The sequence below is a fragment of the Lepidochelys olivacea genome (assembly GCF_965140295.1).
Source record: "Lepidochelys olivacea isolate rLepOli2 genome assembly, chromosome: 3".
Taxonomy (NCBI): domain Eukaryota; kingdom Metazoa; phylum Chordata; order Testudines; family Cheloniidae; genus Lepidochelys; species Lepidochelys olivacea.
In genome coordinates, this window is record NC_140413.1 from 45510675 (window position 1) to 45525523 (window position 14849).

Sequence of the window (14849 nt, forward strand, 5' to 3'; positions counted from 1 at the left end):
GGCAGTACTTAGCATGGGTGGCTCCCAGTCAGTGGCGCAGCAAGGCTAAGGCAGGGTCCCTGCTTACCCCAGCCCCACGTTGCTCCCGGAAGGAGATAACGTGCTTCTGTGGCCCCTGGAAGGGGCAGGCAGGGGCATGTGGCTCTGCATGCTACCCATCTCTGCGAGCACCGCCCCCAAAGCTCCCATTGGCCACAGTTCCCTGTTCTGGCCAAAGGGAGCTGTGGGGGTGGTGCTTGCAGGCAGGAGCAGCGCACGGAGACCCCTGCCCCTTCCATGGGTCCGCAGGGGCGTGCTGGCCACTTCCAGGAGCAGCGTGGGGCTGCGGCAGGCAGGGAGCCTGCCTTAGTGGCTGCTCTGCTACACCGCCGGAAATCACGAGAGATGGTGTCATAAATATAAAGGGAAGGGTTACCACCTTTCTGTATACAGTGCAATAAAATCCCTCCTGGCCAGAGGCAACATCCTGTTACCTGTAAAGGGTTAAGAAGCTCAGCTAACCTGGCTGGCACCTGACCCAAAGGACCAATAAGGGAACAAGATACTTTCAAATCTTGGGGTTGGGGGAGGGAGAGAAGGCTTTTGTTTGTGCTCTTTGTTTACGTGTTTGTTTTCTCTTGGGACTGAGAAAGGCCAGACAGAAATCCATTTTCTCCAACCCATCCTAATCCAAGTCTCCAATATTGCAACCAGTATAGGTAAGCCAAGCAAGGCGGATTAGTTTATCTTTTGTTTTATGTGAATTTTCCCTGCGTTAAGAGGGAGGTTTATTCCTGTTTTCTGTATCTTTAAGGTTTTGCCCAGAGGGGGATCCTCTGTGTTTTGAATCTGAATACCCTGTAAAGTATTTTCAATCCTGATTTTACAGAGGTGATTCTTTTACCTTTTCTTTAATTAAAATTCTTCTTTTAAGAAGCTGATTGCTTTTTCATTGTTCTTAAGATCCAAGGGTTTGGGTCTGTGTTCACCTGTACAAATTGGTGAGGATTCTTATCAAGCCTTCCCTAGGAAAGGGGGTGTAGGGCTTGGGGGGATATTTTGGGGGAAGACATCTCCAAGTGGTCTCTTTTCCTGTTCTTTGTTTAAAACGCTTGGTGGTGGCAGCATAGGGTTCAAGGACAAGGCAAAGTTGTACCTTGGGGAGGTGTTTAACCTAAACTGGTAAGAATAAGCTTAGGGAGTCTTTCATGTGGGTCCCCACATCTGTACCCTAGAGTTCAGAGTGGGGAAGGAACCTTGACAGATGGGTTGGTGACCACTGGGTTAGAGGGACAGAATAGAAAGGCTTAATCTTGGGGGTGGGTGGGGAGGGAAATTGGGAAGAAGAGTCCTACTACAGCACATTGCCCTCCAGAGCCCAGAACAGAATCCAAGATTCCTGAACCTTGCCATACCTCTGTGGTCTGAAAATATTTGTGAAAATCATTGGCAAATGTCTCTCAATCCCCTGTAGCGCTGGTCCACATAGAGGATGACAACCTACTATTGCATTCAGTTATTCCATTAGCTCAAGTGGCAGGGGTCTTTGGGGCAGAGCTAAAGGATGAACCCACATGAGTATCAATATGCCACATGATGCAATTTCTATTATTTCAGTTTGCTTTTTTTAAACACTTAGGATATTACACACAAGAAAAGCCTATGTTAAAACAACATTAAGGTTGCAAAGTCAAAAGCTCAAAAGTTAGCAAATGCCAGAATTAAGACTGCCCACAACCTTAATTCGGTCACCCTGTGTGTATGCATTATAATACAGTCTTTATAAACATGATCACATACTATTTTTGACACAGGACTCCTGCCTCATTCAGTGCATAGGCCTATTTGGTCCCTATGTTCTCGATGGATTCCTTGAAGGGCCAAAAAAGAAGAGAGGGACCAACTAAATCTGGGAGATAACAAATGAAAAAAATACAGTGTGCAGGTTAAAGATTCAAAATCAGTATTCCATAGAGGGCCACCGAGCAGAAAACACCAGTGACCACCACTCCTTGAAGGAATTGAGCGAACTAGTGGATACTTCCCAGAGGAACTCTGCCTGGAGATGTGAACAAACTACTGACTGGAAATGAGGCACATGGTCACAGAGCACCCCCACACACACATCAAGCTCAGTCCGGTCCCTTTCTGTGATTAACAGAAAAATTAAATCTTAACTCAAATTAGCCACCAAGGCATTAAAGTCCATGATGTAAATATTAGTTCTTCAGGGAGAGCCACGGCCAATGTGGTCCAATCTAGGCCCCTGACTAGGCCAGGTTATTTGGGTTAGGGTAGGTATAGCTTTCCTTCCCTGTCCTGGCTTCACCTTTTACTGGCTCCAAAAAGCAGACAGCCCTTTTTATCGGTCTTGCTGGGAACTGACATGTTAAGAGTAACAAGAAGGGTTTCTTCAGGTATGTTAGCAACAAGAAGAAAGTCAAGAGAAGTGTGGGCCCCTTACTGAATGAGGGAGGCAACCTAGTGAAGGAGGATGTGGAAAAAGCTAATGTACTCAATGCTTTTTTTGCCTCTGTCTTCACGAACAAGGTCAGCTTCCAGACTACTGCACTGGGCAGCACAGCATGGGGAGGAGGTGACCAGCCCTCTGTGGAGAAAGAAGTGGTTTGGGACTATTTAGAAAAGCTAGACGAGCACAAGTCAATGGGGCCAGATGCACTGAATCCGAGAGCGCTAAAGGAGTTGGCGGATGTGATTGCAGACCCATTGGCCATTATCTTTGAAAACTCATGGCAATCAGGGGAAGTCCCGGACGATTGGAAAAAGGCTAATGTTGTGCCCATCTTTTAAAAAGGGAAGGAGGAGGATCCTGGGAACTACAGGCCAGTCAGCCTCACCTCAGTCCCCGGAAAAATCATGGAGCAGGTCCTCAAGGAATCAATTCTGAAGCACTTAGAGGAGAGGAAAGTGATCAGGAACAGTCAGCATGGATTCACCAAGGGAAAGTCATGCCTGACTAATCTAATTGCCTTCTATGACAAGATAACTGGCTCTGTGTATGAGGGGAAAGCCGTGGACATGTTGTTCCTTGACTTTAGCAAAGCTTTTGACACGGTCTCCCACAGTATTCTTGCCAGCAAGTTAAAGAAGTATGGGCTGGATGAATGGACTATAAGGTGGATAGAAAGTTGGCTAGATTGTCAGGCTCAACAGGTAGTGATCAATGGCTCCATGTCTAGTTGGCAGCCGGTATCAAGTGGAGTGCCCCTAGGGTCAGTCCTCGGGCCGGTTTTGTTCAGTATCTTCATTAATGATCTGGAGGATGGTGTGGATTGCACCCTCAGCAAGTTTGCAGATGACACTAAATGGGGAGGAGTGGTAGATACGCTGGAGGGTAGGGATAGGATACAGAGGGCCCTAGACAAATTAGAGGATTGGGCCAAAAGAAATCTGATGAGGTTCAACAAGGACAAGTACAGAGTCCTGCACTTAGGACGGAAGAATCCCATGCACTGCTACAGACTAGGGACCGAATGGCTAGGCAGCAGTTCTGCAGAAAAGGACCTAGGGGTTACAGTAGACGAAAAGCTGGATATGAGTCAACAGTGTGCCCTTGTTGCCAAGAAGGCCAATGGCATTTTGGGATGTATAAGTAGGGGCATTGACAGCAGAGAGGGGAACGATCACGTCCCTCTCTATTTGACATTGGTGAGGCCTCATCTGGAGTACTGTGTCCAGTTTTGGGCCCCACACTACAAGAAGGATGTGGAAAAATTGGAAAGAGTCCAGCAGAGGGCAACAAAAATGATTAGGGGACTGGAACACGACTTACTAGGAGAGGCTGAAGGAACTGGGATTGTTTAGTCTGTGGAAGAGAAGAATGAGGTGGGATAGCTGCTTTCAACTACCTGAAAGGGAGTTCCAAAGAGGATGGAGCTAGACTGTTCTCAGTGGTAGCAGATGACAGAACGAGGAGCAATGGTCTCAAGTTGCAGTGGGGGAGGTTTAGGTTGGATATTAGGAAAAACTTTTTCACTAGGGGGGTGGTGAAACACTGGAATGCATTACCTAGGGAGGTGGTGGAATCTCCTTCCTTAGAAGTTTTTAAGGTCAGGCTTGACAAAGCCCTGGCTGGGATGATTTAGTTGGGGATTGGTCCTACTTTGAGCAGGGGATTGGACAAGATGACCTCCTGAGGTCCCTTCCAACCCTGATATTCTATGATTCTATGAATGGCCTCAGCCTGCTACCAGCCCTTATAAGTGCTGAAAGGCCAACTCTTGCTGGTTCTGCCTGGAGTTCATCATCATCTCTAGGCAACCCTGTAGATCTAAACTTGCTGCTCTTCCCTACCAACTGGGCACCTTCTTAGTGCAGGGAGTGCCAAGGTGGTGGGGCCTTTGGCCAGGTGTAGCAAATGCCTAGTACATCCTGCCACAGTGCTCAGCTTGATACCATAGGGTCTGATACGGGGAAGTGCTGAGCTGTGGAAGCTGTGCTTCAAATGTAAAAAATGCTAAGTAATCTGAAAAATCAAATGCTAGTCATTTCTAATTAGGCACTGAATTACTGAATACTTTTGACCTTGTTCTCTCTGTATTTCAATTTCTTATTTGTAAAATGGGGATAATACTACCACCCACTCATCTTCACAAAAGGGGTAGTAAAGCATTCTGACACTAAAGTGATGCACACCATAGAAGAGCCATGAGAAAATTTATAATTTTGTCTTCAGAACAGGGTTTGAATACTGTGCACTAAATAAGGTATGGAGAGACACATTGAACAATGAGGAGAAAACACAATATTTAAAAGCTGCCAGGTAGAAGTCCTATAAAAAAATACCATATGATCATATAACTAGAGACTTTATCACAATCATATGCACAGGGGGCCAAATTTAAGTTGCAAAGTCAAGTTTGCTTTAGAATTCCATCTTTCCAGGTGCAAAAATAATTAATCTCCAGCCCGAGCAGAGCATAAGATATCAGACCACAAGATCATAATGTTCTAATTACCACCTTGCCTTTTTCCCCTCCGTTCGAGTTCTGACATGATCTTATTGGCTTCTGTCTCAAACTTATATCTAAACATGAATGGAATACCAGTTTTGAAATGGTATAAAAAGTATGAATTTCCATCTCTAGAAAGTCAAAAGATGTTGGTTGCAAAATCACATCGAAACTGAAGTGAAAAAACAAAATGGTAATCAGAATAACATGATTTTATGGACTGTTATGTGACTTGTTGATAGTAGGACACCTTTGGTAGAGCAAATTATTTCCAAACAGGATGCTTTTCCAAATAGTGGTCCTAGACCAGTGAACAGAAACAAAATACTGTGATCTTATGAGAAGTAACTTGAAATACTATGTCATCTGTGCAATATGACCATGTTAATGTTGCTGTGAACTTTGACTTTCCAAACTTGTGAGTTTAAATGTTCATACTTAAGTTGGTATTCACATAGTATTTTATATTTATGTGTTTGATTTTTTTTGTGACATTATCTGGTTTCATGCATTCTAATTAATATTTACTGGTTGTGGGTGGATTAAATTTGCCAATACCATCATATAATTAACGCTATGAGGAATAGTTTTCATATTTTAAGCTGTTGCCTCTAGTGCTTTACATTTCAGCGTTCCTTCTGGAGGAAAAGGGTGGAGTTAGGTAAAATGCCATTGTATGGTATGAATTGTTTAGTTTGATTTGTGGGGTGGGGGAATTTATAGGTGGAAGCTCTAGACAGAGAAATGAATACACACACATCTGTGAACCAAACAAACCTCGTTTGCAAGGCTGGAAGGCCTAACCGAAATTCCTCTCACCAACAACCAAACTACATGAACTTTAGACACACCAGGTTGCTATCTCATCTTAAAAAAACCACAATTTGTCAAACATGCTGTTTCATTTAAACTGAAATGCTTTGCAGAGATATTTTGGTTTCAACAAAATTTTCAGCATGAAAGGGGAGGAGAGAGGGAGTGTATGGCTTTAGCCTGGTAGACACACACAAACTTCCTGAATTGAAAAACTCAATCAAAAAATAAATTTTGATATAATTTCATTTTCACAAAAGCATTCAAAAGATTTGGGTTTCATTCCAGATTTCAAAAGCTGTCATGAAACAGAATTGTGTTCTGGTCAGCTCTAATACATAGCACCTGAGGGCTTGTCCACATAGAGAAATTTACCAACAAAATTTCAGGCTGAACAGTTACACTATGGCAAAACGATAAACAACTGAAAACAGGGTCTTAGAATGGGATGCGTCAGGCACCTTGCTAATAGGTGGCCCTAGCAGCCCTTTCCATAAAAATGAGCAGCCCAGGTAAAATAAGAAAATAACTTTTTTGATAGGTATAAACAATCCACTGACAGGGCTTAGTAAGAAACTTCCTCTGTGGGCCGCTTATTATATAAGCGTCCCCTACATGGTGTCTTGCACCTTTCTCTGAAGCAGGTGGCCACGGTTAAAGATAGCATATTGTTATTATTTATTTGTGTTACAGTAATGCTTTGGACCCCATGGTGCTCAACACTGTACAAACATGGGTCAGACAGATGGTCCCTGTCTCAAGGAGCCTGCAGTTTACTGTCCAGTATAGCAACTCCTAGGCAACACTCACAGAGAAGGACCGCCCGCACACACTGATGTTGGTGACACAGTTTTCTTGCTACACTGGCATCCCAGCAGCTATAAACTGGGGGAACCCTCACTAAGCCTGCTCCCCTGGTGACAGGGGTTGGGGGTGGTGGGCACCCAGGATGGGGGCGTATCTGTGTGGATGGGGGCAGGCGTCCAGAATAGGGGTTAAGGGTGGGAGGAGCCCAGGATGGGGCTGTGAGGCAGCGGGTGACTAGAATATGGCTGGGGAGGGGGCAGCAGGGCCCAAGACGGCGGTGAGGGCTGGCGGTACCTGAGACGGGCTATGGGGGGAAAGGGGTGACTGGGGAGGGGGCAGCAGGTGCCCAGGATGGGGGTTGGGAGGAGAGGGTGGCCAGGGCTAGGGGGGAGAAGGAGAGTGGGTGGCCAGGATGGACCTGGGGCGGCGGGCGGTTGCCCGGGACGCAGCAAGGGGGGAGGGGAAGGGCGGAGGCCCGGAGCTGTGGAGGGGGCGGGGAGGGCAAGAGCTGCCTGTTCCCCGCCGTCGCTACCCAGCCCCGTCCCGGGGACGCACCTCACGCCGCCCAGGCTCCAGCCCCACCAGCACCCGCCGCCGAGCTAGGCGGGGCGGCGGCCTCCGGTCTCTGCCCGCCCCCGGAAGTCTCCCCGCAGCCACTGAGGAGCCACCTTGTTGCGGCCCGCGCCGCTGCTGCCGGGCAATCTGGTGGCCAAGCGGAGGCGTTTGAGGGGCAGCGCTGAGCCTGGCCCAGCCCCCAGCGCCGCCGCCGCCGCGCTCGCCCTAGCCCTAGCCCGGGCGCCGCCCCTGCCCGCGCCCGCCGGGCGGGCCATGCGGCTGGGGGCCGGAGGCGGCTGGAGGCAGACCGGACGCGCTCTCAGCCCCGCCGGGCGCAGCGCACGTGGATGCTGAGGGGCGGCGAGGCCGGGCCGGGAAGATGCTGTTGTCCCTGGTGCTGCACACCTACTCCATGCGTTACGTCCTGCCCGCCGCCGTGATGATGGGCACCGCGCCGACCTACGTGCTGGCCTGGGGCGCCTGGCGCTTGCTCTCCGCCCTGCTGCCCGCCCGCTTCTACCGGGAGCTGGATGACCGGTTCTACACCATCTACCAGAGCATGGTGCTCTTCTTCTTCGAGCGCTACACCGGCGTGCAGGTGAACCCCCCGCGCCTGGCACCGGGAGAGGGCAGCGAGCAGAGCGGGGGGCCCGGGGCGGGGGGAAGGGAGGGCTGCATTTGGGGTCACTGCCAGTCAGCTGCCACGTGGAGCGACCGGGATCTGCCCTGGGACTCGTGAAGCCACCCATCGCCCTGCCGTTCGGGTGCCACTGCACGGACTGCTCAGAGCGGGCGGAGCCTGGTCACCCCGCGGCAAGCATTTGTTGCACCTAAACTGGTGCCCTCGTAAATACTTAGGCAGATGTTGGCCTTGCTCCCCCGAGTAGTCTCACTGAGGTCAGAGTAGCATGAAGGCAAAGAAAATATACTCAGACCACCACTGGATGTTGTGATTGCCCACCTAACCCTCTGTTTGCACCTCTCCCTTCGACCTCGTCACTCCTTCCTGTTCTTGTCTCGGTTTTGCAACTAAGCGAGCTGCCCTTGATTGCTGCCACTGACCTTGAAGCCCTTGAGCAGCACTCTTGGAAGTCAGTGGTAAAACTCCTACTGACTTCTGTGAAGGCTCTGACCTTTCCATTGTAAGCTCTTGGGGGGGCTCCGAGTCTCTTATTTTGTAGAGAATCATCACAATAAGTTTTTATCTGCACTTTTCATTCACAGCTCTAAAAGTACTTTACAAAGGAAGGCAAGTATTGTTATGCTCATTTTACAGGTGTGGAAACTGAATCATACAGTGGAGAAGAGACATGGGCACAATAATGCTATGGAATCCAGACCCCCCAGTTAGTGCTTTTAACAACTGAACCGTGTTGTCTCTGTTGCACAATCATGATACTAAATAGATAGGTATTAAAATAATAGTCACGAGTAAGGCAAGCAGAGTTAATGAAACTACTAGATGTTGCTACTGCTACCCAAAGCAAAACTTGAGTGACCTTCCTTCAGTGCTTTGCAAATAATGGATCCAAACATATCTGTAGTGCTGAACACTATGAATACAGCTTGGATTATAATTGCTGATGTCTGACTTGGGTTTCAGGTTGGACTTTTTCTATTATCCTCTAATTCAAAGTAGAGGGAGTGTTAAAGGGATATCTTTGAGATAAAATAGTATGTAAAATGAAATTCCTTACTATATTGCTGCTAATAGTTTAAATTATTATAACTAATGAAAGTAAACATAATGTCTCAATATTTGTACTGCTCATTTGCTCAAGTTTTGGGTCAACTGAAGTTAATAGGAGCTGTGATCACTCAGCAGCTCTGAATTCAGGTTCAAGACCTCAAGTTAGGAACCCAGAATTGGTGGCCTCTCTTGCAAGTTTCAGCCGTCTGTTGCTGCTGTCAATGTGCATCTGTGTGCAAATAATTATACTTCATATTTATTGAGCACCTTATCTTGGAGAATCTCAAAACACTGTACAGATATTAATGAAAAGTCTCCTAATGCCGCTGTGGGGGGGTTACATCTCCATTTAGAGTAGGAGAAACTGAAGTATAGAGATGTTAAGGCCTACATTTTCAAAAATGTCTTAGTTTTGGATCTCCATTATGAATCACCTATGCCCTGATTTTCAGAGCAACTGAGCACCCCTTATAGGTCCAACTGTAGTCAATAAGAGCTGCAGGTGCTCTGCACCTATGAATATAAGCCCTAAGTGTCTGAAGATGGGTAACCAAAATTGTGTACGCTTCTGAACATGTAGGACTAAATCGTTTGGCCAGGTTCACACAGGAAGTTTGTTACAGAACTGGAAATGGAGCCCAGATCTCTTGACTCCAGTTCTGTAACAAGACTATGCCTCCAAGCATTAGCATTCTTGGAGACTTCAGGAGCCAAGTTAGTGATGTGCATATTTTTGTTTACAAGCTTGTTAGTGCCTTTCAATGCTAAACTTGGACTTCTCCTGTGTGGAAGTTAAATGCATAAGGAGCACTAACTCATTTGATTTCTGATATAAACTGGAACAGGGAGGAAGGATAGTGCTGTGTTTAAGGCACAGGACTAAGATCTGGGAGTTCTGTTCCCCGCTGTGCCACAAGTTGTATTACTGTGGCCAACTCAATTAACTTCTGTCTCTGTTTCCACATCTGTACAATCAGAAAAACAATACTTCCTTATGTCACAGGGTGATGTTAATTGCTTACTCTTTGTTCACAGCCTTGTATTCACATAACATCTTCCATCCAAAGATCTCAGTACATTATTATTTATTAGAAATGATCTGCCAGAGGTGAAAGGCTAGCCGTTTAACTCAACCAATCTTAAGGACAAAATTCAAAATCAAGAATATATGTATGATGTAAACCATAACAGAATAAATATATGGTTCAGATTTCCTATTAGGAAGGTGCCCTGGGGTAAATATTATGAACAGGACACTTATCATTGAAAAATGCCTGCTCTGTTTGAAAATCTAGCACTAACTCATAAGAAAATAAGAATAGAGAATGTCCAGGAAAGACATAGAAGGGAAAACATCAAGAAAACCACTAGCTATGCCAATGCTGTGCTTTTTTCTTAATTTCCCTCAGTTGCTTCAGTGCAAGTCTATCAGTGATGGCAACATAGACCATCAGTTGCTATTTTTGTCATAGGATCAAGTAACCCTGCTAAGAATTGCAGCAGTGGATGATCTTTGGAAAAAGTGCAGTGCAGGCAAGGCTAAAAAGAAAGAGGGAACAGAAAGGAACCGAAAGCTAACAAAGGGGAGAGTCCCCAAGACCAGTGCTTGTGGAATAAAACTTGTGGCTTAAAACCAGAAGATGGAAAAATAAAGGGAGGGAAGAGGGAAACTGAGAGTAAGAATTAGTCAGAGAAATGCCAAATACCTGGTACTTTCAGCATTTTCAGGTGTAGGAGAGAGAATCCCTGAAACTCATTTTATGTACACATTTTACTGCTCTTGATTGCATTTCTCTGAAAAATATTCCATAGCTCTTAACTTGGAGAGGGGTCAGGTCATGGCATAGGCCCCAGCCTTGCAAACACTTAAGTAGGTGTTTGCTGGATTGGGGCCATAATGTTGAAACTGCTACTTTGGGGCACATAATTAGGTTAACAGGGCAGGCAACAATTTTTCCCTAAACTTCAAGGCCTGGTGCTTATAGTAAAATATCACTAAACTGAAATCAAACAACAAAAATAGGATATAAGAATGTTAACATTATACTTCTATAGCATTCTTCATCAGGGCTCTCAAATTGCTTTACAAACATTAAAGCATCCTAACATCTCCCCTGGGGGAACTAAATTACTGGATGATGAATTGCATAAATTAGTAGAAATGAAAAAGATCTAGCTTAAATCATTCTCTGGTTTTACAGACAGGGAAACAAGATGTTAAGGACCTGATCAAGCAAAGCACTTAAGTATATACATAGTGTCATTGAAGTCAATAAAACTACACATAAGTTAAAATGCTTTGCTGGATTAGGGCTTTAAGTGACTTGCTCAAAGTTGTACTGTGAGACAGTGGCAGAACTGGAAAAGATAATTTTATTTGAGACTGTATCCTGTCCAGGATTCTTTGGATCTGTTATATTTGCATGATTTGTGGATTTTTAATGCAATAATATATCTATTCTGTCATAAATATTGGATGTGCCTGCTTTTAAAATCCTATCGGTCATGAAATTTCCATTGATATCAATGGAAGTTTTACTGGGTTAACACTGTGAGTTGAGTCCTATATGTAGATTATTTTTTTAACTAAATTCAATAATAGTGTATCTTATTTTTGCAGGAATGGAGAGGAGAGAAAAGGAGGTTTCTGTGTAGCAACAGCTATTAATCCACAAAGTATCTAATTACACACAGTTTTTTCATTCCTCTAACTTAGGGTTTCTAACCAACTTGAGTTTATAAAAACAAAAACCCTCCTCCTTGCTGCATATGAATTTTAACTTTATAGCAAACACTTTAAATTTAAATTTGTGAAATAAAATGGAAACTGGGATATATATTTAATTATGTAGCAGAGCTAGTCTGATATGTAATAACCTATAGGGATTGGGACTAGAAATAAATTTAAGTATATAGTTGTTATTGCAGAGCTCTACAACTGTAGGAACCACTGCTCCAGCATTTTGTTTTAGAGTGTGGTTCTGGTCAGTGATCATGTAGAAGCAGTGCCTTCTTACTCAATCAGCTGCTGTTCTTATATTTTCTGAGTCATATCTGCTTACCTTCCTGCCAAAAATATGCTTTTTGCTCCTGATAGCTTTGCAGATCCCATACAGCAATGAAAGAGAGAACTAGATTCTGTTGTGGCTCTCACGTAATCAACAAAACTGTTAATGAATTTTCAAATGCAGTCTTATTACTGATAATGATGCGTCGCTTGGCTTTCAGAACCCAGAGTGAATTTACAGAGTTGGCAATTAGAAAAAACTTCCTAACCTGCAAATGAAGTCAGTTTAGTCAGACACATTGTGACTGTAAACATGAAATCCCATGATGCCACTTAGAGCCATTTTTCAGCATATAACTATATTTTAACTGATATTCGTGCATTTTGTTGTGACTCACATGCTATAAATATTTATTAAAATAAATCTGTATGCTACGTTCTGACAATGCCCAGGAGCACTAGCTTGGATTACAAACTTATAATACTGAAATGTGTAAATGCAATCTGCTGAAAAGTGGGACATGGTTAATCGCCACATTCCTTTCCCTCACATGTCTATCTTGTTGCGAGATCATTGTGTTCTATTTTTCTTTGACTTAGCTGTTGACTCCTCTTTGCTCTGCTGTGAGCTACAGCAGTGTTACAATATATTTTTTCTAGCTAGCACATATATAAGATGTTTAAATACTTTTTAAATTTAGTTTAAAGTGATAGAAAATTTGACAGCAAAGGATGTTACTGAATGACATGGTGGGTCAGAACGGCCACTGACACAAACAGGTGCAACTCCTCTGAGTCATTGGGGTAGCATTTGCTATGCTAATTGTAGATTTGGCCCCAAGTTTCTAAATCTTCAAATATGTGGGCTATTTGCAGTTGGTTCACTTAGTTTATTGTCTGTTAGTATGTCTATTGTTTCTTTTTGAATTCACCTTTGTGTTTTGAAGCAGTTCTGTACCCTTGCCTTCAGGGAGCCCAGAGTTTGTATGGTTTCAGAGTAACAGCCGTGTTAGTCTGTATTCGCAAAAAGAAAAGGAGTACTTGTGGCACCTTAGAGACTAACCAATTTAGCTCACGAAAGCTCATGCTCAAATAAATTGGTTAGTCTCTAAGGTGCCACAAGTTCTCCTTTTCTTTTTTCAGAGTTTGTATGTTCTTATTTCAAGGTGTGACTGTGAAAACTAAAATGTTTAAAAATATTTCTGTGATTAGAGTGCTTGAATGGCTGAAAGAATTGGAAATGGGATATGGTAAAGCCTTTCACCTCTCAGTGACCATTTAGACCAGGTGTTCTCAGGACAACTTTTTTGGTGGACTGGCCTCAGAGTGCGGCCACCAACTCTTGTTGGTGGCTGCTCTCATTTTTTTCCTAAAATATTTGCGGGCTGGAGCCTGAAGCCCTGTGTCCAGCTCCTGAAGCCCCACAGATGGGGCCGTGTGGCTGGAGCCTGAGGCCTGCTGCCACACAGCCAGAGTCCAGGTCTGGAATCTGAAGCCCCATGGTCAGAGCCTGCCTCCACTGGGCTGAAACCCAAAGACTGAGCCTCACTGCCCCTGTGAAGGTGGGGAACCAGTGGCTGCCTGCTCCTCCAGCGTTGTGCCCCAGGTGTCTCCAGAAGGGGGCAGAATCCAACCCCTGCTGGCAGCCCCAGCAACCAACACCAAGGCAGTGCATCCAGGAGCAACAGGGAGGGACCACTACTTTGCCACTTCCCCTCACCACCCCCAGTTAACAGCCCAGGAGGCTTTGGCCGCATTTGAGAAACGCTGATTTAGACTCCTATCCCAGTTGCCGTCAGGGTGGTGAAATTAATGCCTGTGGTGGTTGTGCATGTGTTTCACAGCTGGTGAGGGGTAAATGCTCTTTATTGTAATCTTTTCTAATTTTGTTTGGTATTTGGGTTGACTGGCAATGTAGAAATGTTAAAGAAGCAGCCAGAGTGATGATTTCTTTAAGAATTATATTCAAACTGCAGGGTTTTGACAATGATATAAAATCCATGCCTGATTTACTGTGAATGGTTTTTGGGTTTATTTTCCTTGTCCAGCATGCACACATCTACCTTTCTGTCTCCATCTGGACCCTCTTTGGAGCAGGAAATGTTAGAAGTGATGCTTCTAGAAGCGTTATGAAATTCTAATTTTAATAGGGCTCAAGTTATTAGGAGAATTGGATGTGTCTCATTGGTAATGCTTCCACAATTATAGTCAGCACAACCATGTTGTTTCTAACATCCATTACAGAGTATGTACTACACCACAAGTACGCTACATTGTATAATATGCTTTCTGCAATGGGAGTTAAAGTTTGGACCTGTATACATTCATAGACAAATAGTTTTTAACGCTTTGGCCTAGTCTGTACTGGGAAAATGGCATGGTGTTAGAAAATGTGCTGAATAACACATAGTTAAAAAACAACTTGGCATCTAGTAGACAAGGACAGCTGTGTTTAAAAATGTTAGCTGCTGATGGCCAGGAATGCCTTGTTTGTCCTAGAGCTCTCACTGACATTGCCACTGGAGATGCTATAATAGCAATCATGAGATATGTTGGGGGAGAAAAGTCCAGTATAGTCACAGCCTGGTATTCCTGTCTAATGCTAGAAGCTCTTGGTGAGGCAAATGGGTGGCAAAAGTTTGGGAATGGTTAAGGGGACAGGTTTGAGACTATAATGAGTGTGTTGATGGGAATGGAAGTTAACTATCCCTAGAAAGGGCATCCCTTTAGTGACAGACACTATAGAGGAGTGCTAAATCTCATGATATAAGGTAATGAAACAAGGAAATGTTGGGACCTGACCCTAAGTTTTAAAATTATGACCAATTTGTTTGGGTCTGACTTTCACAAACTTTAGAAAGGATCCCTACTTTTTCACAATTATTTCCCAACTGGACACTCACAGAGACTGGTTTTAGAATAAACTGTCTCACCAGGGATGTTAGATAGACCAGGTGGGGGAGGTAAAATCTTTTATTGGACCAACTTAGGGATAGTCAGGAAGAGGATTCTTACTAAGGAATAT

The 14849-nt window shown here is 44.5% G+C and overlaps 1 protein-coding gene across 1 annotated transcript in view; it reads left to right on the top strand.

Moving 5' to 3' along the window:
- The first annotated feature begins 7165 nt into the window (after positions 1-7165).
- Positions 7166-14849, top strand: part of AGPAT5 (1-acylglycerol-3-phosphate O-acyltransferase 5) — a 120348-nt gene continuing 112664 nt past the window's right edge. The window contains exon 1 of the mRNA XM_084624310.1: positions 7166-7725. Within this exon, the coding sequence (XP_084480436.1) occupies positions 7507-7725 (219 nt within the window). The 5' untranslated portion in view covers positions 7166-7506. The remainder of the gene's footprint in view (positions 7726-14849) is intronic.